We start from the raw sequence: 22,823 nt of genomic DNA, 5'->3' as shown, positions 1-22,823 counted from the left end.
TTCTTTCTTTTTGATTGAGCAGGTTATACGTCTAGCAATTAACCAACGAGACCTCTTACTGCGCACTGCATACGAGACACTAGCCTCGTCAAATCTCTTATATGGCGCAGACGCGCGTTGGAAACACTGCTTCCATTCTGAAGGATTACGCGTGACAAGCACTTAGACGTCTCATCTGCATTGCGCATGCGCATGTTAGTAAGCGTCTCAGAGGCCGCGAGCGCGCCTTAACAACAGCGCGTGTTTATTTTTAGGATTCTGCATATTATGCACTGATACTCCACTACTGCATCACGCATATGCATAGAATGTAGCGTTCCACATGGCGCGAATGCATTGCCACAACAGCGCGTTTTTTTAACCAACTTTTTAACCAATCATTTAACGCTTACAGGCTAATTTCCAACAGCTGAAGCCTATTAGCCAATTGACTCGGGTATTAAAAGACATGCGCGGCCATCTGTCAGTTACCTCCACTCCCTCTCGGATGTTGGTGTAGAGGTACCGACGGACAGGTAGGACACTTTATTGCGGCCCAATTCAGTTACTTTGTCTTCTTGAATAACAAACTTGTGCTCACTACTTTGGCACTTTTTGTCATCATACTGCCATGAATCCAAGCCAATGTTTATTTAGTTTTGCCTGTATCTTTGACTACTCTGCATAGTTTATGCCATATGTTCATTTGAGGTTGAATCTCCTTTCGTACAACTAGTTTTTGTTAGTAGAATACTGGAAATATGTGACTATATGCATTGAAGTACCTCTGATATTTCTCTGAGGTACTTATTTTATTTCCACTCTAACAGAGCGGGGCCTCCTTATTCCCGAGTGGGTGCCGGGTGAGGTGAGGCATTTTCCCACAGAACGCTGGGTGAGTTTAGCGATTTTGACTGATTGTGATCTATACACATTAATCCAGTAGAAATTTATGACTACTGAGTAACGGGGAGACTTTCTCTTCCGTATTGTTTGAGTGCCTGTTGTTTGTCTGTTGTATCCTTGAAACCATTATACACATTCATTGAGTTGTACACTTTCTCTTTTGTTTTAGGCAAAACCGCATCACTGGATTACCACCAGTATACATTTAGGCTCAGAGTAACTGGTAGGATTTATCCATTATAAGTGTACAAATTCACTATTATTGTAATTTACCTACTGTAGTTTGCAGTCGCATAAATCCACCAGGTCCTGAAGAAAGCTAGGACCAGTTGTCCATCTAGCTGAAACATGTCGACCATATTACACCACGCCTTGGTATAGTTATTATTTAAAACTATTGGGCGTTGTTTTTAAGTTTGACCCTAGTACCATACCCAATAAATTGATTTTTGGTCCTTTGAGTCAATTTTATCTTCACCTTCACTTTTCACTTGCACTGCACTCCATTAGCATCACCAGTGAAGCACTGTGGTCTAAGACTATATCTACGAAATCCATCTTTGCATCATTACCAGGTGCGTTGATCAAGATTTGGATTTATGATACATCTCCCACATGACGATACTCCACCAGATGGGTGGGCTGATGGGAATTTTTTCTAGCCCTGTGCTATCACTTCAGTGTTATTAATGGACTCATGGTTCTAGACTCAACATGGCACACTTACAGTAATTTTTTGACCAGGTCACTTCTTTTTGTTCTACATGTATTAGATCTGTCACTGTACCTGCAATATGTCACACTGTCCCTTTAAAAGGCGGGCTCAACCCATCCCAGCTGTCTTCACACTTGAAGTGATGTGTAATCGAATGGACATGCAAGGGCTTGGTCAATACCAGTGTAGCCCCAATTCGAATAAAAACCTCATTTCAAAATGTTCTAGGCTTTATATAGGTGTAATAAACAACCTTTCTGATCTGGCTTAAGTAGTAGGAATGTTAAAAAATATACGTACATTTAACTGTTCCCCTTTAAGAACTATGTTTTTGTTACTGTCCGATGTTGTATGGGATAACGCCTCATATGTTCTTACCAAAGAGAAAAAGTAAAATTTTATTTTAATTCTCACGATTTTTGTTATTGCTTTTTGCGCATTAGGTTCATGAGCTCGTCCAACAACCTGGATTTTTTTTTAATGGCAGTATTACACTAAAGTGACTTATTGGTGTAGTTAATACCTATTAAATAGTTTGATTGGTTTCAATGAGCACACACAGGGACAGCATTGTCTTCTGTTATTGAAGAAGGAATCTGAAAGCTCAATACCTTCTTCACATTTATATACAGAAAATGGGGGTAAGGACCTCATGGCCCGTCTAGGCTGCCGAACTCGATGCCTCCTGCAACATGCTAGACCAATGAGACATCAGCTCTACCCTTGCTCGGACTCTATGGTTATTCTCATGTCTCTGGATCAAGTCTGCTTAGAATAATTTAGGCACAGATGCATGAAAGGAAAATCTGGTCGCAAAGGGGCAGATTCTCAGAATCTGCCCCTTTGCGACCGGTATTTTTGCATTTGGGATGCATCATCCCAAATGCAAAAATTGCAATTTAAGGAATCTCTAAATTGAGATTCCTTAAATTGCGATTGCATTTAAGGAATCCCAAATTGAGATTCCTTAAATGCAATGCAACAAAGTAAAAAAAATTGCGATTTCGCTAATAGGGGGAGCAAATTACCATGAAGTTGAACTTCATGGTAATTTGCAAAAACGTTGAAAAATGCACTTTTGTGCATTTTTCAAAGTTTCATGTTGTGCACACACATGCCCTTAGGGCATGTGTGTGCACAACATATGTGCACAGATTAATTTCAGGGGTGCAACAGGGTGTCCTTTGGACACCCCTGCACCCTTGAAATTGCATTCTCAATTTGCGATTCTCTAATTGCTAATCGCAAATCGAGAATGTCTTCCCATTCATTCCTAGGGGCCTCTAGGAGGTATTCCTTAATTGCGACTCGCAATGTGCGAGTCGCAATTAAGGAATATTAAGAAATTGCAATTTTTTTAGCGATTTCTTCATGCATAGCATTTTGCTATTCCTTATTAGCGAATCCTTATTTTTCGCTAATAAGGAATCGCAAAATGGATGCTTGATGCATCTGGGGGTTACTGTTTTGTTTTCTATCGGACTCCAGCCGAAAAGCTCTTATTCTCTGACTGTCCAATCTCCTTGACAGATCCGCATTTTCAAACGCAAAACTAGCTGAAGTCAGTAACTCCATCCGAGTTCTCAAAGTATATGGTTTGAACTTTTAAGGAAATTGAAGAATTCTGCTGTGACAGATTGAGGGCTGTCCAACATAGACCCACAATGGCCAGATCCAACCCTGATTTCCAGAGCAGTCCTATAGAATTCATTTACACACAATCAGTCTGCAAATTTTTTTTTAACGAAACTCGGCCTTGATGTTGATGGGCTCATGACATTATATAATTTGTTTGGGAATTCAGCTCATCACGTCCCTTCTCATCCCTTCTCAGTAGACATCAGTGCTTCTTCCTCTTCATTTTCACACGTTTCTGAAAGCCGAGACATAGCTCAACTATTTTGCGCCTTTTATCGATCCTCTATTAGTGGCGTAACACAGACCTCTGGGCACCTGTGGTGCATGGGGACCCCCAAGCCTTTAAGGGCCAACAAATACTTCAGGGGTGCCCCATTGAGCCCAAAGTCAATGTAAGCGTGTGAGATGCAACAGACTCAGCGGGTTCCTCCTCAGATTCTGCAGGGGGATGTATTATTTTACATTACACAAGTGCCCTCTATCATTGAACGGCTCTTTTTTGGGGGGGAGTTTTATATAGCGCAAACTCAACGCAAAGTTTTCAGAGCACCAGTTGCTTTACAGATGGACACATTGATTTCGTTAGGTATCGGGAGATTGGGTGATTTGCCCAGAACCCCCGGATGTTGAGCGTCCCTGCCGAGTCTCGAATCCAGTTCCCATTCTTCGAGGTCGACCGTTTGTATCAACGCTCAGAAGACAGAATCTGGAACACTCTAGTTTGGTTGATGACAATTAATCAACTATCAGGCACAGCAAGAGTGTTTTTTATGCCCCAAAATAACATCAGATTAAATGATGGGACAAGTCAGTTGTAGAAATATATGTATGTATGGTCGGGATTTTAGAAGTATCTGTTTTGAGTCAAAAGGGCCAATTCATGAAAGCATTTTGGAGTATGTAAAGTAGCTCTCCTATTGTAATGTTTTGTGTACTGCCACATGTCTTTGTGCATTCGCCCCAAAACATCTGAAATGGGAATGGAATGAGAATATTATAGCAGTATGCATACACAATCAGTGCAAATAGAAAGATCTGTATCTACTTTGCGCTTTTCTTCATAGGGAGTTAGATATTTTTGGGCCTGATTCACATAGTCAAGTAGGAGTATGTAAGAGTACACCTACAGTACTACTTCCTGTACTTATAAATGATTTTGTTGTTAGGTCTGCTATGTTTAGTGTGTATACCTTTTCTTCCAGTCTATATTTTCACTGTTATCGAACCTAGAAACACCTAGATTTGCATTGATTTACGTCTGTCATTATTTGCATATATGCATTTATATGGACTAATAAAGAGCATGTCTAGCTACAAAACAACCTACAGCTATAAATAGGTTACTTTTGCCGTTCTTTACTGCAAAACCTGAGAGCAAAGTTCTAGATTTGCTATGCATTGTGCCAGGTGTTCAAGTGATGTGACAGTACATGATGCAAAGCAACGCAAGTGCAGTATAGATTTCTTGTGCAAAATATAGGTAATAGGCAAGCTGTTGCCATGGATGATGGGGATCATCTAAATTCAGATTACAATTTTCATCTAAATTTCGAGTACAGGCCTAATTAAGCTTGAAAAGACAAACTCGATCTACATAGCGCTTGTGTATAGCTCATACCAAGAACCAGAGGTTGGATCTGTTCTAGCTGCAGCAAATAGACCTGATGTTGCTATAGAGAATGTGGGTAATTTAATTTCAGAATAATATACTCCTCTAGCCTTAGATGATAGGCCTAATCTAGATATGGAGGAATGGCTTGGTCTAGATTCAGAGGATAGGTTTAACCAAGCTTCAGAGTATGGATCTGCTCTAGCTCTAACAGATAGACCTCACCTTTCTTAAGAGGACAGACCTTTTCCTTCTACCTAGCTTAGACTTAGTTTTGTTTCAGAGAAAAGATCTGATCTGCCTTCATTACCCACCTCATAGATCCTCCTAGTCCCAGTCATTACATAATGAGGTGGTCTCGCCTCCCGACAGGCACTCTAACACACTAGTATTTTTTTTATTTCCATAGATTAAAGTAATGCTTGCTAGTAACAAGACCAGACACAACAAAAGAATGGGGAGGGTGGGGACATGACTGGGACAAAGGAGGACGTTAATCGGGGTAATGAAGAGTACCGGTAAGTAATGGGACATTATATGGGTCTGATCTAAGTTTAGAAGCTAAGCCTTGCCTAGTTTTAGGAGATAGGCCTTCAGGTGACTCGCCTAGTCTAATTTCAGAATGTAGGTCTAAACTGCTTTAATAGAATACACGTGTTCTAGCCTGATGAGATTTTGTGGTTATTACCTCAAGTCATAGGGCTGACATAGCTTCAAAGAATAAACCTGGTCTAGATTCAGAGGACGAGCATGATTTCTCTGTAGAACACAGTCTGATCTTTGTTCAGATGAAAGTGCAGGCCTCACTTCAGGGTAAAGGATGTAGCTTTAGAGGAAATACCATATCCTCCTTTAAAAGCATTTTACTAAGAAATAGGCAATGGTTTGCTGTAATTAGTCAAGCAGTGACCTTACAGATGACCCAGTGTCTCGTATAAGCCTCCATGAAGTCCTTGCCAGTAAGGAACTGTGCCCGATGGGATAACAGCTCACATTGAGCAGTTGGTGAAGGCATTGCTTGGCAGAAGCCAGTTTCTGTTTATTCTTCTACCAAGATCGCATTCTTTTGCAGGTGTTTTTATCAGTCACCTTCTTTGCTGCATAAATTACAGACAAAGTATTAAAGAAGAGATCTCATCAGTAAAGTAATTATATTTCCCTGCGACGTACACTTACTTACGTTTGTATGACGCAGTCTTTTTGTATCTATGATAGTCTATGATCAGTAGTACAGAAATATGAATCCCACATTGTCTAAAACGCCCTGTATGACGGGAAATATTGGTTGGGGTTGCCACGGGGCAACCTGCATTGTGAAGGTTGCCACCCTAGCTGCCTGGCACACTGAAGTGCAGCAAATTCATGGTTCCTCAGCAAGTCTATTACTGTAAATTTCAAAGTTTGCAATCTGCGCAATATTTTGCACCAGGAAACTCTCATTCCAGGCAGATGGATATGAGCAAAGTCTCACAGTGCAATGTTTGTGTGCTTTAAAAAAAAACCATCAAAAAGTATTGTCGTGCATGCAGCATAAGGTTTAGACAGATGAAATGCCCTCTTTGGCAATGGCTACTATTACTGACGCATTATAATTCTCCTTGAAGATTCTGCTCCGTGCCCTACTGGTGGCTAAGAATAGAACATTCTCGAACCAAGGGCCTCAGGGAAGGCAGCCTGAGATCACCTGTTGTCAGCTCTTTGATGTACACTACTAAGATTTAAATTGTTGAGCAAATTGAAATAAGATGAGTTTCTGGAATCAATTTCCAGCACTTACATGGCTGAAGAGCCGCTATTTATGGAAATTTCATAGAAGAATATCCTTGAAAGGCGCACTTTTTTGATATTGCAGCATCACAGGCGGGGTGCTGCCTCATTGCTTAGGTAACACAGAAAAAAGCCATTTGTGGCGATTTATTCATGCTTTCACAGTCAGAAAGCGCAAACCCCATTCTCTCTCACTGTATTAAGCGCCAGAAATCTATCGAAAACTTGTGATGAAAATAAGTTTCTTCTTAGTTTACATCACAGGATCAGGTAAATTTAGATTTAATCTGATTTAATTAGTTTTTTGTTTTCAATATCTGGAGTCTTTGGGAGTCAGGCGAATCCTCTTTGGCCCTGTTCATGAATCTTTGCAGGGCAGCAGCAGGCTTGAACCTTGTAAAGATGCTCATGGGAGGATGCACTGGTGTTTGCTCAAGTGCATCTTGAAGAAGCATGGGGCATCACAGGAAGCTCACAGCATCTTCATATGTTCTGCAATTCAGATATCAGTAAATTGCCCCTAATAAAATCATGGTGGAGGAATAAGGAAAGTCCACCAATTTTTCCCATTATCCCTGATCATCCAGTTTCCTCTTTTATTAGCTAAGTTTGAAGAGCCCTGAATTCTAAGAGAACTTCCCCAAACTGGAGATTATGTACCCCATAGGAAGACCCTTGCTCTATCCCAAGACAGATGGAAACCTAAGTTATTCCACGGTGTGATTTCGCGGGTTAGTCCCTTCTAATCTTGTGCCCAGGTTCTGGTAGGTGGCAGCTTTTACATAGCTTTTGATTCGCAGTAGCTGTTTTAAGAGGTTATGCCTATAGGCCTTCTCATGTAAATTAAGTCCGGTTATCAAGGGTAAACATGACAATGTCATGTTTATTTATATTAATGAATGTGAATGTTCACGAACGTTAACTTGGCTTCTATGCAATAATACTTATGAATATCTAAACGCGTGCTGGTGGAAGACTTATCGTGATCGGCTTTAGTTCACCTTTCGTTAGAGTTCCCCTCAGATGATCACATACATATTTTGAGTAGGAACAAGGGCTGTAAGCTGGAGGATGGGGGCTGCTCACTGAGGAACAATAAGCACCATCCCAACCACCCGTTCCTTTTTCCCTCTATGCTTGTTTTGTCTCCAGGTCCTGTCTGAGGAGATACACAAAGGTTCCCACCAGTGCAGGGCCAGACTGGCTGCAGCGTAGTGGCCGTTTTTGGACCAGTGGGGGCTGTTTTTGTTACTGGGGGCCGGTTTTGCAGCAGAGCTGAAATATCGGCCTCCTGTAACAAAAGAATCATCAGTGTTTCGCACCAGCATCCCCCATAACACCCCACGATCTGACTAAATTGCCAGGGCTGGTTTGCATTCTCAGTCCGGCCCTGCACCAGAGCAGGAGTCAGGACGATACACTTGTCTGGTGAGGCACAGGCATCAGCACCCAAGTGCATTTTGGGAACAAAGCGAAGGCCTGTCTTACCTAGCATTGCTTCTGAGAAGGTAAAACCTGCTCTGACCTCAGTGGTGTCAGTGTTTTCGAATTTTATGTATGAATTGGGAGGTCCGCAATCCTTTCTGTTCTCGTTTACTTATGTGTTGCATGGTACTGGCAGGGTGCAAAGCAGCTCTGGCCGTGTGGTAAATGTGAGCTCGTGGGTAGGTGGTAAGGAGGGGTAGTGGAAGGGGGATTGGGAGAGTAGGCGGTCGAGAAAAGGTGCTCTGACAGGGAGCAGCACTAAATGCGTCCTCTTGCCGCAAAAAAATGCTCGGACAGGGATGGGGTAAATCCTTAGCTGCTATTGAACCTAAACATTCATACAATGTTACGACCAGAGGTATCAGCAGGTAAAGTCTGGTCCTGGCGTTCCCACACCCAGGAAAACCAGGGGTCAGAATACCAGGCCCATTGTGATCAGGTGGAGCAGTGTCCCACCTAGAGACGCTGCTCCACCTGACTTGTAATAAGGCCATAAGAGATGAGTGCGGTAGGAGCATGAGAGAGGAGGTGCAGAATGGAGAGAGTAGTTTGAAGGATGTATGTGCAGATCATGTTGCAAAAAGATTTAAAAATAAAAGAAATAAAGAGCGGGCATGGAGGTGCCAGCAGACCTCACGCAAACAAAGCCTTTCTTTTTTTTATTTTTGTCCTGATACACATCACCAAGCAACATTGAGACCTGAGAACTTCTGTGACCGTGGTGCCGCAAGGGGTGCACCTTATTTGCCTGATTCCCTGAGTTACCTTGACCAGCCCTGGAATGGAAGTTAGTTGGGTTAGGTATAAGTCTACTGGCCAGAAGAAACATGGCACTACATGCCACCTCAGACCTTCTGTCAGCCAGTGGACATTAACTGATTGAGCCGAAAAACAATAACAAAATCCTAAGGTGTTTTAGGCTATAAAGATGCATACCTAAACTATACATTTTAACACATATAATATTTATATATCAGTTGTCATAATTAACTGGTGATTCATCAACGAGTGGATACAGATCTGAACTCTTGCCAGTAGAATCAGGGAGAATATCAACATGCATGCCCACACTTGCCACAATTAGGTGTGACACCATAAATGATTATAAGAGCACATAGTTCAATCTGGCTAACCATAAGTCACCATTTGTATGACAAATGGCCTTTCAGAACTCTTACAGTGCTGGACTTTTAGCAAACATGTGCTCATTGTTAGACCTGGGTGGAGTTCGCAAATTGACAGAAAAACTCGGCTGCACTCCGTGGACTTTCGCAAGCGGTGGAGTGAGGTAGGTCATACTGCTTGCTCTGATATTTAGAGCTGGGCGTTTTATCCTGTGCTGTAAAATCATCACAAATGGCACCATGTGCAGCACAAGAGGGCGCTGCTTATTTCTGCCGCTCAAGTAGATGTTTTACTCGAGCGGCAGCTTCCTTAAAGTGAGCCGCAGGTTTCTCAACGCAAGAAGTTGTGACCTGCTTTGACCAACCGTGTCGAGAAATCTTGCGGGGGTGGTTTAGCGTTGGATTTTCCTCGCTTGCCAACTTAACGTTGGTGAGCCGCGAGAGAGGAATAACTCTGCTCTGCTACGCAGAGTTTTTTTAACTTCGCACTCTACCCGGAGTGGGAAAAACTCCACAAACTCTATGAGTGGAGCAGAGTTTTACGCCCAGGCCTACTCATCATACACCATCATTGTGTGACATTTGGCACAGGTTACACGAAATATAGGATTAGCTTTATCTCTTTTGATTGGCGACCAACAAAGCCTGTTGACAATAGAAGTGTATTCTGTGTAGGTGAGTTGATTGAATACCAAAAACAGACTTACAGATATTCGTCTGATAGCTGCAGCTCTGCATTTCAAAAGCAGTCCAACCACAGCCGCCATGATGCCTATTCTGTTTCCCGAAAGCAGTCATATACCTTTACCAGCTCTTGAAAGCAAACTTCCAGATAAAAGGAGCATCAAGGATCAAAAGAATGAACAAGTAAATCAGGCAGGAAGAAAAAACAGACCAAAAAGGAAAATACACTTTAACCTCTTCGATGCTCATGACGGCTCCCGGCCGTCATGAGTCACGGTGGGCATGTGCTGATGACGGCCGGGAGCCGTCATGACCACGCCCGCGATAGGAATGTTCAGCACTGCGGTGGAATTCGCGCCGCAGTGATGAGGTTAAGGACGTCATAAATGACAAGCACATTAGACAACAAGATGTTAGACAACATACCATGGATTCCCAGTGTTGCAACTGTGCTACTGCTGCTAAAAAAACTTCTGAGTCTCTTTCCTAGTCTACCTATTTACCTGTCTCTCAGTTCACTTTCTTATCCAAAATAAAGGCTCCAGTTCAGGTAGTTTCATCAACTTGAAAGCCTGTTGATCCTTTTGAATGAGGCCTTGAACATTGGATTTTATAGAAACTGCCTTCACTCGTTTTCAGTTGTATATCCGTTACCTATCGCAGTCCCCACTGATCTATCCTTATACTCCAAAAATGTGCAGATGCCATTTGACACAGTTAATCACCCCCAAGCTAGCTACACTGCCAATCACCATGCTCAGATGATATTCAATTCTTCTTTTTTTCTACCTTGATCTCTAATTTACAGACATTCATCTTCTGATTTCCTTACAGTAATCTGTCAATAATAACTATTCACTCTTATACAAATTTTTATTAAAACTGCAATCGTCTGTTTTCCAGTCTTTTCTTCCCCAAGATCACTGAAGTACACTTCTTCCAAGGAGTCGTGCACTTGGAGTCTTACATAGCGGCAACAGCAACCATCGTCAGGATTCAGGCCCTCATCATAAGAAAATTATACCATCTCCTCCTTTTCATGACAACCAAAACCATGATTGATTATTTTATGAAGGCAACATTAGAATCTTGAAGTAGCATAATCTAGGATTACCCTTTTAACCCTTCTCCCAACCAGATACATTTATTAACCTTGTCGCCTTTTTGAGCAAACTCCATTCTCCCACATTTGTCACTAAATCAATTATTTATGGGGCAAACATAGGGCTTAGTTTAAACTTTTGACCCTGGCCTTTGAAGAGATAGATCAAACCCCCTTGATACCTATTACAAATCCTCATGCATTAGGCGTTTGCTTGCAATCTTAGCTTAACAAATATCTCCATCCCACAACCAAACATCTATGCACTGCTGCTACTTTCTTTATCCTCAGCTCAACAAATCTTGGCCCGTTTGCAGGTACTTCAAAGAATTTCTGTCCTTTATGTAAAACTGTGCTGAGAGTTAATACTAAGGATAGAGTTTCATTACTTACACCAAGAAAAAAGTCACACCACTTCTATCTTTTCATCTTCCTACAGAAAGGCATTCAGTTCAACTCTAAAAAATCAAGGGTTCGTCTTCTTCTGAAAAAACCTAATAATAACCCCAATACTCTGCAAGTTACAGACCTACCATTTATTACTTAGACCATGGGAAAGTAGAGATAGGAACACTGGGGGCTCATTTACAAGAAAACTGCTTTGTAGGAGGTCACCACTCAGGAATTCGACCTAAATGAAGCACATCTTCCTACTACTGTTCTTAGACCTATCTGCGGCTTTCAACACTATTCGCCACACTATGGGTATAAGTTCAAGCCCCTAGCGCCACCAGAGCATCACTTTTTTTCACGCTCCGGTGGAGTTATGCCCTGCACCATATTTATAAAGTGACGTTAATCCACTTTTTGTGGCTTCACCCCGCTTTGTAAATGTGATACCTTTTCGCTTAGGTATCTGTGTGAAAGGTGCGTGCAATGGGTAGTGCTGTAGGCGTTTAACCGCAACACCCGTTGTTTTTTTATGCTGCACCAGATTTAAAAGGAGGTGTAAATCTGGAGCAGTGGCATGCAAGAGCAGGCGTTAGAATGGCGCAACGAGGAGAAATACTTTTTGTTCTCCTTGTTTTTGCTTTTTCTATGTCTGCTGAATTCTGCAGCACACATAGAAGTAACAAATTGCCATTATGGATTGTTTATGTGCAGGAAGGGACACCTTCCTGCACATAGTCATTCCCTGCAGTGCAGTTATCCTTGCAAGGGTGCCTGCATTGGTGCTAGGCAACTCATTTTAGCACCAGCGCTAGGGAAAACTCAGCGGTCGGCGCATCCCTTAGTTTTGGAAAAGTTGGAGCGTGGCGCTGCCAAATTTGGCGTAGCTCCACGCTCCAACATTTCTTATACATATGCCCTTTTGTTGCTGGAAGGATTAAATTCAATAAGTAGGTTGACTGGTCAAGCAAATAAATGGCTTGATTCTTTTTGCCCAATAGTTCCTTAAGAGGCTCAGTGCAATCGCTGCCCTGCCTTCTTTGATCTCTTGTGGCTTTCACTAATGTTCAGCTTTGTCACTATTTTTATTTAATATCTAAGTACAGGCCTTGCATGAGTCATTGACATGAATGGATGGGAGCGTTCATAGTTATGCAGATGACCTGCATCTTTTTTCAATTTTTCTGGAATAGCTCTCAGATCATCAATGGTTGCGTCCGTGGCTAAAAAAACCACGATGAATGAAAAAGTCTCTAGCAATAAATGGAAATGTGAGTGAATTGATGATTGCTGGTTCTAAAGCTACCTTTAAGAGTTTGACATCAGAACATGAGTTCCTTAACTTGGAAAGCTGCACAATTTCCATTTCAAAAAAGGTAAAAATGCTATAAGTGATTGTAGATCCCAAATTTATGATGTAGAACTAAGAGAATATTTTCTCCAAGATTTGCAATTACTGCTGGATATCTTTCAGGAAACTGCATCCTATTATTTCTGAAGGACACCGAGCAAGGATAGCCAGGGCAATACGCTGATCAAGGTGTGACTATTGTAATGCTCAGTTCACAGATATGTCCAATAATGTAATAGTCAGATTGCACAAAAAAAAACAGAACTCTGCTGCTAGGACACATGTTAAAATTAAAGAAGACAACATATTTTGCCAGTTTTGGCTAGGTTGCCCTTGCTTCCACTGGCCAAAGAAATTGAGTTTAAAATAGCAATCTTACCATAACGAGCCCTCCGATCTTCCGAATCCAAACAATGTAATCAATTTGTCTAGCCTAATATTTATATTTGTACCTTGACTTTCAGCATTCTCTTTATGTATTGAGATATTGGATGCCAATTGATTTTAGTGCAATATAAATGGCAAAATGAATTAATGAATGAATGACATTAGAATCCAGTCACTGCACTCAGATTTGTGATTGTGATAGCTTAAAACCTCTAATTCTTGGATGCAGTTCATCGGTTAATTTGCTGGGATGGTAACTTTTGGGTGTGGTCGAGGTTTATTTCTTGCCTTTGTTTTGGACACCTGGGGCATCATTTATGAAAAGTGACGCATCACTGCATGAAAAGAGCGATGGGTCACTTTTCACTGCACCCTCCTTGCGAGACCAATGATGCGTCATATTTACAGTATGACGCATCATGGCGCAAGGAGTTAGTATTTCTGACGTATCTGTATGGCGCAAAAGTGACGCATTGCTGGAGTGTGTCACAAAAGTGACGCAACTCCAGCAATGTGTCCTTTCACATGGGGCAAGCTCCATATGAAGGGGACTTTGTCAGTCTTACGCCTGCTGTAAGGCAGGCGTAATAAATTGACGCATTTGTGTCCTAGAAGTGGCGCAGTAAAATCTTATAGATTTCACTGCGTCACTTATATGACCCTGTCTTGCATCAGAACTCCCCCCCCTGCATACATTATAGCTGCCGTAGGTATAATGTAGCGCAGGGGTTTACAAAGTGACGCATCTTCCTAGATGCGTCACTTTGTGAATATAGTGCAACAAGGCACATTTTTTATGCTGCTGGTGCGTCACAAAAAGTGACGCACCGGCGGCGTAAAAGTCACGCATAGCCTCATAAATGAGGCCCAAGAATTCTAACTCTGGCACTTATCAAAATTACTGTTTTGAGCCTGTAGAAATCTTTTCATTTCCTGGTGCGTGAAACAATACATACGCTTAGTGGCATACTGTAAATATTGTACATATTATTGTCTAATGTAAAAAATCATCTTTTTAGTATCAAATATATGTCCTCATCCTCCTCTTCATCACATCCAAGTTGCTGTATCTTGACCTGACCCAGCCACCATGCAGTTCTCTGTACAGCACCTCATGTTTGAGACGCCCCTGCTGAGGGGTGTTACTAAAAAACTTTTGCTTTGTTCGCCCTAAGTTGGCAAGGTATGCCCAGACATGGGTTCCTTGCTCTCTTTGCCACGGGATTCAAGCTAGCCTGGTTGATGAGGGGTGTTACCAAAAAACCTTGTGTTTGCTACAATAATAAGTTCCCTGTGATACCTGTGATGTGTACTCTATTGCTCTCTGGATCTAGGAGATTAGTTTATCAAATAATGAAAATAGATAAATAAATAATACTGTTTTAGTGCCTTGACTCATGTTTTTTTTTCCACAGAAAAAAAAGAAGCAGGATTATTTGAACAGATCACAAAGACTCATGGAACAATCATTGGTATTTCTTCGGGGATCGTTTTGGTGCTCCTGATCATTTCGATCTTTGTGCAAGTCAAACAGCCCCGCAAAAAGGTGATGGCCAGGAAAACCACCTTCAACAAAAGCGGGTTCCAGGAAGTCTTCGACCCGCCGCACTATGAACTCTTCTCGCTGAGAGACAAGGAGATCTCCGCAGACTTGGCGGATCTCTCCGATGAACTGGAGAACTACCAGAAAATGCGGCGCTCGTCCACGTCGTCGAGGTGCATCCACGACCATCACTGCGGCTCACAGACAGCCGCAACTATAAAGCAGAGCAGGACCAACCTCAGTTCTATGGACCTGCCCTTCCGCAATGACTTTGCACAACCTCAGCCCATGAAGACTTTCAATAGCACATTCAAGAAAAGCAACTATAGCTTCAAGCAGACCCATGACTGCCCCGAACAGGTGATCGAGGATAGGGTGATGGAGGAGATTCCTTGCGAGATCTATGTCCGGGGGCGTGAAGAGCCCGCACAGGGATCCATTTCTATGGATTTTTAATCTTCTCCTGAAGAACAGAACTGCTTTCAATGCCCGTATATATTGAAATATATATATATATTTTTTAACTTGTTGTATCCGGGGTTAAATACTTCATCCTTCAACGAAACGGAGAGAAAAATCCGAACAACCGCCACTTGTTTCCCCCTTCGACCAGACACCGAATTGAGCATCGGATTTTTTTTTTGCATGGTGGGAATAATATCCATTATTGAACAAATTAAACTCTTGTTAACATAGTTCTGGTCACACTTCCAATTTCTCAAAAGACGTGAACTTCGACCAAATAGGTTTTCTTTCTTGTTCCAATGTAATTCTTTTGCTCCTCTTTTTAATTTGTGCATCAGCGTGGCTGATTTTTTTTATGATCACGATTTTTACAGCTGAGTTACTGTACATGATTTTTTTTTTTTTAAAGATGTAGGCACCCCATTTGGATACAGTCTTACAGACATTTGTTATTGTGAGTGCTATATTACTGCTGGAATGACTGTGGTAAGTGCCAATTAAGGCTGGGAAGTGCCATGCCGCTGCCTCGGTCTGATTCATCTCAAGACATCTCTACACTGCTGCTTTTAATGACCACTTCCCCACGCTGTGTTCTTTGTGAGATATACGTGAACTCGTTTGTTGCCTTTGAATTGTATTCATCTTTACAAATTGTCCACTTTCTGTTCCCGTAGGGTGCTTACACGGCCTTTGCAATCTACTGATGTGGCTCAGTAAAATTATCCTCCAGTGAGACGGCCCTGTGTCCTTAAAATGCCATATGGTCTTCAAAAACGTAGAAGCTAAAGGGCAATTTATATTGGCTATCTGTCTTGGTAACTTCCTGTAACGCAGAAGTACAGAAGGCGAGGGCAGACAACTCGCAAGGCCCTTGGAGATTATCCATTTCTGCATCAACTACAACAGTGATGAACATACATCAACATACATGCTGCCTATGTTTTTTCCTCATCTTCTACCGCTATTTCAGATTTCCCAGAATGCCCGGGTGCCTAACACAAGGATCACCCAAACTCTTTTTTCCACCGAAATTGTATTTATTTTCAAGACACAACACACCCTGAGATTGAGCTTGCTAAACGCTAGTTGTCAAATTAAAAAAAATGTAGCGCCAAGTTACTGAAATCTTATATGCCCCTTTCCCTCCTCCCAAACTCCCAGTAAGTTATCAAGCAAAGCGACATTCCAAGTGTACTTTCCACGATAGTCACACTATCACATCATCTTTTACTTTGTAGTTATTAAAATTATAGCCTTTAGTCCCACATGTTAACTGGTAAATCGAAGGGTTCTTAGCGATTCAGGACAACCGTACACATACCCCTTGTCCAATAAGTGCTCTACCAGAGAATGCCACAGGCTATCATATTTGTGTCCCATTTCATTGAGTTCCCATGTCAATTTTATTCGTGGACAGCAACATCCAGAGCTTGCCAGCTCACCTTTGCACTGTTGTTATGACCAGGGACCTCCATTTTAGTGCCACTATAGGCTTCCTATAACTAGCTAATAGCCAAGATTGCATATGCGGGCCTATCACCTCCAGGACTCGAGAAAGGAATATTCAACTGACCCTATGAAACTCATTCTCTGTGTCTAGTGGCAGCGTCACCAGGGGTATCCTCCTAAAGTTAGCTTTCTCTATTAGATGAAGAACTCACCTTGTATTGTCCTCCGACTGTCAATGGGGAATACACCCCAATGGATCTGGCTGGGTCAATGAGATACGGTAAATGGGGCATAAGTCCATTGGCCAGTACTTTCGTGACAATTTTAGTAACAGAATTTAAAAGCACAGTAGGTCGATGTAAGCGTCATACTTATTGGTAGGTTTGCCTGGTTTAAGTAGTTTATGTATTAGAGGCGTGAATGATGTTAACATTGAGGAAAAAACTGTTTTAGAGTGTAAGGAATTGAATAGAGTCATTAAATATAGGGTTAGGTCTGATGTGAATTGTTTATAGAATCTATTGGTGGGCCTGCAAGGCCCCGGATCCAAGCTTAAGATTGCCTTAGAGCCTCTCCAGCTGTAATTAGCTCTTCCAAACTATCACTGCTTGCCTCGGTCACTTTAGAAAGGTAGACCACATTAATAAAGGTCATTACTTCCTCCAGTGGAACTGGTTCCTCACAGTAGAGAGTGAAATAGAAGTCTCGAAAAGCCCTAAATTGGTCCTCATTTCTGCTACAGGTGTTCCCTTCATACCCAAGAAGGGAAGGGACTTTCCTGGAAACCTCCTTCATCTTCAGTCTTCTTTCCAGAGGTCAGCCAGTCTTATTGTCCCAATCAGAGAATATTTATTTTACACCACATAGTGCTTTCACAGACTTCTCTCTGGCCAGAAGGTCATTCTGACCTTCCAGCAAGGTTGCCTGTCGCAGACTTTTCAGGGAGTCCATAGTTCTATGACGCTCTGTTGCTATTTTCAATTCCACCTCCAGAGATTCACAGGGTGTCCAGTGCAAGACTGAAATCACTAATCCAGGACCAACTATCTGGGCTCCAATTTGTGTTTTTAGTCAGAAGGCTGAGTAAATATTGTTCCTGGCCATTGCTTGGACATAAATGTGAAGAATATTGAACCCAATCCTAGGTGCTAACATCCTAGATATATGTAAAGACCCCTAAAGTGTCTCCAAACACATTTAGCTCCTCAAAATGGAAGTCTTTATGGAGGCCAGTCAAAGTCCCGCCGTTCTTAGTGTTGGTAGCTGAAACATGGTGGAATAAAGCCTGAGCTTCATTCGGTGGGTTTCAGAGGATTTCAAATGTACATTTTGAAGACGAACAACATCTGGGAGAAGCTCCCTCACCTCCCTCCATATCTTGTGGCTCTTAAGTGGGGAGTTCAGGTCCCTTATATTCCATATTATAATTTTAACCATATGCTTGACAGTGTATAATAGCGTACATAGTTAATGATGTGTTCGGATCCCCAGCTGGAAACTACACCTGAAAGCCACTGGGTAATAGACAAACGTCTTCTTCAAAATACATAGAACAGCCAGATCCACCAGAAATCCCCATTCAATCACCGCCTCTGCCCCTCCCTATCTTCTGCTCCCCTTCAAACCATCACTCATTCACAATTATTAATAGTGGGGAAAGGAATAGATACGTTCCTAACTAAGTGATGAGTCGCGCTGTAACCTGCTACCCTCCACCCCGCCCCCGTCTTCCCATGTGGCTCAACTTAACTTAACCAACCTCTTTTAAAAGAAAGAAATTAGCCCTTTTCTTGCTGGGCTCATCGCCATCCCTATCTGGCAAACTCCGGTATAGCAGGTAGATCACTCCCCAGCTCATCTAGTCTATGTTTTTTCTTTGCATTCCGGCACTTTGGGTCTTGGATATAAAATGGAAAGAACACGACTACAAGGACCCTTTTGATGCTTGTAGACCTGAATGTAAAATGGGTAGTGCAGGACTACTAGTACCATAGTTCAAAGGAAAAGACAGGTGTAGTTGAGCTATTATCTAGGACACGAGAAGCCTTAGAGCTGTGCCGTTGTATCACTCTTCATTTTAATTCACTTATCAGTAAGCATCTACCAATGGCAAACCGGCTGACGGGTGCCATTTTACACCAATAGAAAATCAAATTTCCCACTTTGCTTAAATGCTGAAATTCCTTGTACCAGCCCTGCACAGCTGACCACACAGATTATTTATAAATTGGCAATTGTATAGGGAGCAGGTACCAGAGAACAACATATATTTGTCTCTGCAGATAAAAGACAAATAAACCCCCAAACTTTCAGCATTTCATGGTTGTCCAACTTTGGTCCAGGGGAGCCAGATCCAAGCATCATTTTCAAAGTAACCTCAATATTGTTATGTTACATTACTGTTATGTATATTGCGCGCAACTCACCCCGAGCAGGATATCTCGGCGTAGGGGCCAACAACAACGATTTTGGCAGCAGTCACAAATAATCCACTAAAACACTTCCTGAATTTAAAATGTCCAGGGAACTGAAGTATATGAACATGAAGAGCATTCCAGTAAGTGGGGGCCAGGTAAGAGAAAGATCTGCCCCAGACCAAGACTTTTTGATACGAGGAACTGTCAACATAATTATATGACTCAATCTTATTGTACTTTAATGTGAATATCCTGGAAATCTGGTAAAAATCTGGCCCTCACAGACCAACAGATGACAACCTTGGAGTATATAGTCTTGCTCCTATATATAGGGACATTACCTTTCACTGAATATCCCTCTGCTTTGAGATCATGTAACAAAGAACCTTGGGGATCAATTAAAGTATTTGAGACACATTTAATAAGCCTTCATTGCCACACTGCAAGGATTGTGAAGTTAATTTAATCACCTCAGGATGTTGTTTCATGGCATGTATGGCATGACAATCTCAACAGGATGTAAAATCCCAGAGTAATTTTGTTTTGACCATGATTTGATAGTGTCCAATTTGCTGAAATGTTCGCATTGACCCGAAACATGGCGTGACTGATGTCTAAAGAACCTGATTTGTTGTAAAGTACTGATAAAATGAAGTTATAAATCGAAGTCTCAGAACATTGCTTTTCTTATTTGATTGGAGCAGTGTGTTTTCCATTAAATGTCTTAATCCAGTTCACAATTACTGGTCACAATGTTAAAGCCGGTGAATAAAAGTAGAAATTATCAAACAATTGATACGGCTGTTCTGATCGCATGATAACTACATATTGACGGCAGGCGAGATTTACTGCAAAATTAGGAATATATTACTTTGGTTGTTTATAAAGTGATGGAATGCTTTCCTTAGGCTTCTTCAAAGCACAAGGAGGCCAACAAGGAGGACTTGAAGGACTAGGAGAAAGAGATATTTTATCCTCCTTATTACTCACGGGGCCAGATTATATAAATTTCCCGGATGTGCAATGGGCATTTTCGTCCACTTTTTGCAACTTTTGGTATTAATGAAGGGACTAAAGATGCTTGTGCAACCCCATCTGTGATATGGATTGTATGGGTGCAAAATTTGAACCCATACGATCCCAAGGAGGCATTCACTAATTTGCTAGAGGACGTGGCCCTATGTAAATGAGGGAACACCTTTGCCTAAGCACGGGTGCCATATTACGGATAGAGTTTTATAGGTAAATTCGCCATCTATTGTATTGTATTGTATTGTAATTGCATTTATATAGTGCTTACTACCCCTGACGAGTGTGCCCCCGAATATGCTCATTAGGAGGGCAATACAGGAGTCTCAGGTATTTCGGAGGGTTCCTTCCGATAGGTGGTTGCAGTCAAATGCTGCTCCCACTTTAAAGGGGATGGCAGAACCCTCCTAAAATTAAATCAAGCTGTGTCCCTGGCCATTAAAGACAGGCCCCAGTTTCAGAGCTCAGCTCTATCTTTTACTTCTGCATTGTAGCCAGCACAAGTTTGCACAGTAAGAGTTCGAGCCTATAATGGGGAGATCGCTTTTTCTGTAATCTGGCACAGTATCCAGGTCTGCACTGAGCACATCCAGTTACGGGTGCATTGCAATGCAGTCCGGGCCTCACTGCGCCGGATAGCTAATATGGCCCAGGATGGAGCCAAGCTCAACACAAGGGTTTGGACAGTGGGCAAAATGAATATTGATTTCCCAGGGTGGTGGAAGTGACATCACTCAGATTTCACCTTGGTGATAGAGATTAAAACATTTGAAAAGGGTTCTGGGAGTTTGGCTTTTGATTTTTGCTAGGACGTTTTGGGTTCTATAGTCACAGTTTAACAATTGAGCTGAGTTTTCTGTAATGGGATGCCCGCTGCCACCAGAGATCATCATTGTATCTGCATTTCCTGTATGCATTTGGTCTGGACAACCCTTCAGGGCCCGCTCTAGGGCGGTGCGATCTGTGCGACCGCACTGGGCGTTGACTTGTGGTGGGGGCGTAATTTATTTAAATGTCTATTATCATTTTAAAAGCACCTGCTGCCGCATTCTTGGCCTCTAGCAATTTTCAGGCATAATTTTAAATGTCAAGAGAACCCTGGTGATTAATCGTCTTCCAGGAAAGAGACCGGAATTTTGTCTAGTGGAAGTTTTGACTCATCCTAAGGTAGCACAGAAGGTTAAAATGCTAAGAACGTGTACCATGCAGATCACAAAGTGCATATAATGTAAATAGGTCAGTGGATTGCTGCTTCTGTAAGAGACCTCCTTTTGTTGTTACTTGTCATTTATAAGTCAAAATCCTAACATAGAACAGTGAGCTATTAACTGTCATCAAAGAGCTGCATGCAAACTGAAAGGTATATGTTAGCGCTATATGATTTTTTTTGCCCAGTCTTTCATCATCCTAATCTTGTGAAAAGGGTTCATTTGGGTAGAAACCAATTCTTATTATGAAAGAGAACCCCTAACAATGATGTTATGTTTTAAATTCTCAATTTGTGCTTTTCCAGAATAAGGACTCAAACTATATTGCCTACCAGTATCGATGACGTCACTCCTACACTACACCTTGTAGTCCTGTCTGATCTAACATTTCCTATACACTCATTTACACACATATGATAGTCTCTGTGCAATGTGTGTGTGGTGTAAAGTGCTCTGACACCTTACACTGGTATTAGTGGTGCTATAAAACTAAATGAATCTGAGAGACAGTGGGTATGGAGACTTGAGGGGTACTGTTAAAGGGTGCTAGTGAGGGAATCCATGGCAGAGGTGGCCATGGGGGGGGCACCAACAGACATTGTCACACAGGGCGCCACCCTGCATTAAAGCCGACCCTGCAACCATTGTTAATGCTGGCTGCTACATGGTGGAATTTCTAACCATACGCTCACTGATAGGCCCTTTTTAGGTCTCGCCTGTCGATGCGCATGCGCATCGAGCAAGCGAGACTATAGGGGCTCATCCACACTTTATCTAACTTGCAAGGAATCGTGGCGATTCCTTGCAGTGCCCGTGACTTTTAAGCTCAATGCGCATGTGCATTGAGCTTAAAAGCGCGTGCACATGCACCCAGCCGCCTACTCTCTCTCTCAGCCTTCCCACAACTCCGCCCCCTCACTACTTGATTGCACGGCCGCTAGGCCGTGCCTCCCCTACTCTCCTCCCCCTCCTCCTCTCCTCCCCTGCCTGCCTGCCGCTAGGCCGTGCCTCCCCTACTCTCCTCCCCCCTCCTCCTCCTACTGCCGTGTCGCACCTCTCCCCTCTCCGCCCCCTCCCCTGCCAGCCGTGTTACGGTGAAAGGCTTGTTTATTTTACCCGCCGTGTCTCTGCTGCTTCCCCCTGTCCTGTCTCTCCTCCTCCCCCTCTCTATACCCTCCCCCTCCCCCCCACCACTCCCATCAAGTCCCTCTGGCCCTTCCCTCCTCCCCGGACCCCTCCTCCCCTGCCCCCTCCTCCCCTGCCCCCTCCACCCTTTCTTGTTACCACTTGTAAAGAGAAAGCGGGCCCATTCACAGTATGGCGTGCAGGCACAGGCTGCACTTTGGGGTCGACCAGATCCACCCAATCTGTTTAATCCTGGCGGCAAGCGGTTGGTGTGTCGCAGGGGTCTCCACAGGTCTCACCAGGTAGGGTTTACCACTGACCGCAGTTCCAGGACGCGTTCAACTTGTTTAATTTTCTTTATCGGGAATGCTTCTTGTCAGAGGATTTAGCTCTTCAAGTTAAATCTCGATGTTATTCAAATATATTGTTACTTGGAGATTTAATCTCTTT

The 22,823-nt window shown here is 42.5% G+C and overlaps 1 protein-coding gene across 1 annotated transcript in view; it reads left to right on the top strand.

The window, feature by feature from the left end:
- Positions 1 to 19,678, top strand: part of NETO2 (neuropilin and tolloid like 2) — a 311,726-nt gene extending 292,048 nt beyond the window's left edge. Inside the window, exon 9 of the mRNA XM_078669388.1 lies at positions 14,553 to 19,678. Coding sequence (XP_078525514.1) covers positions 14,553 to 15,136 — 584 coding nt within the window. The 3' untranslated portion in view covers positions 15,137 to 19,678. The remainder of the gene's footprint in view (positions 1 to 14,552) is intronic.
- The last annotated feature ends 3,145 nt before the right edge of the window (positions 19,679 to 22,823 follow it).

The sequence above is a fragment of the Lissotriton helveticus genome, chromosome 12 (assembly GCF_964261635.1).
Source record: "Lissotriton helveticus chromosome 12, aLisHel1.1, whole genome shotgun sequence".
NCBI classification, from domain to species: Eukaryota; Metazoa; Chordata; class Amphibia; order Caudata; family Salamandridae; genus Lissotriton; species Lissotriton helveticus.
Note: the sequence above shows the minus strand (reverse complement) of the source record. Positions and strands in the feature narration are given on the sequence as shown.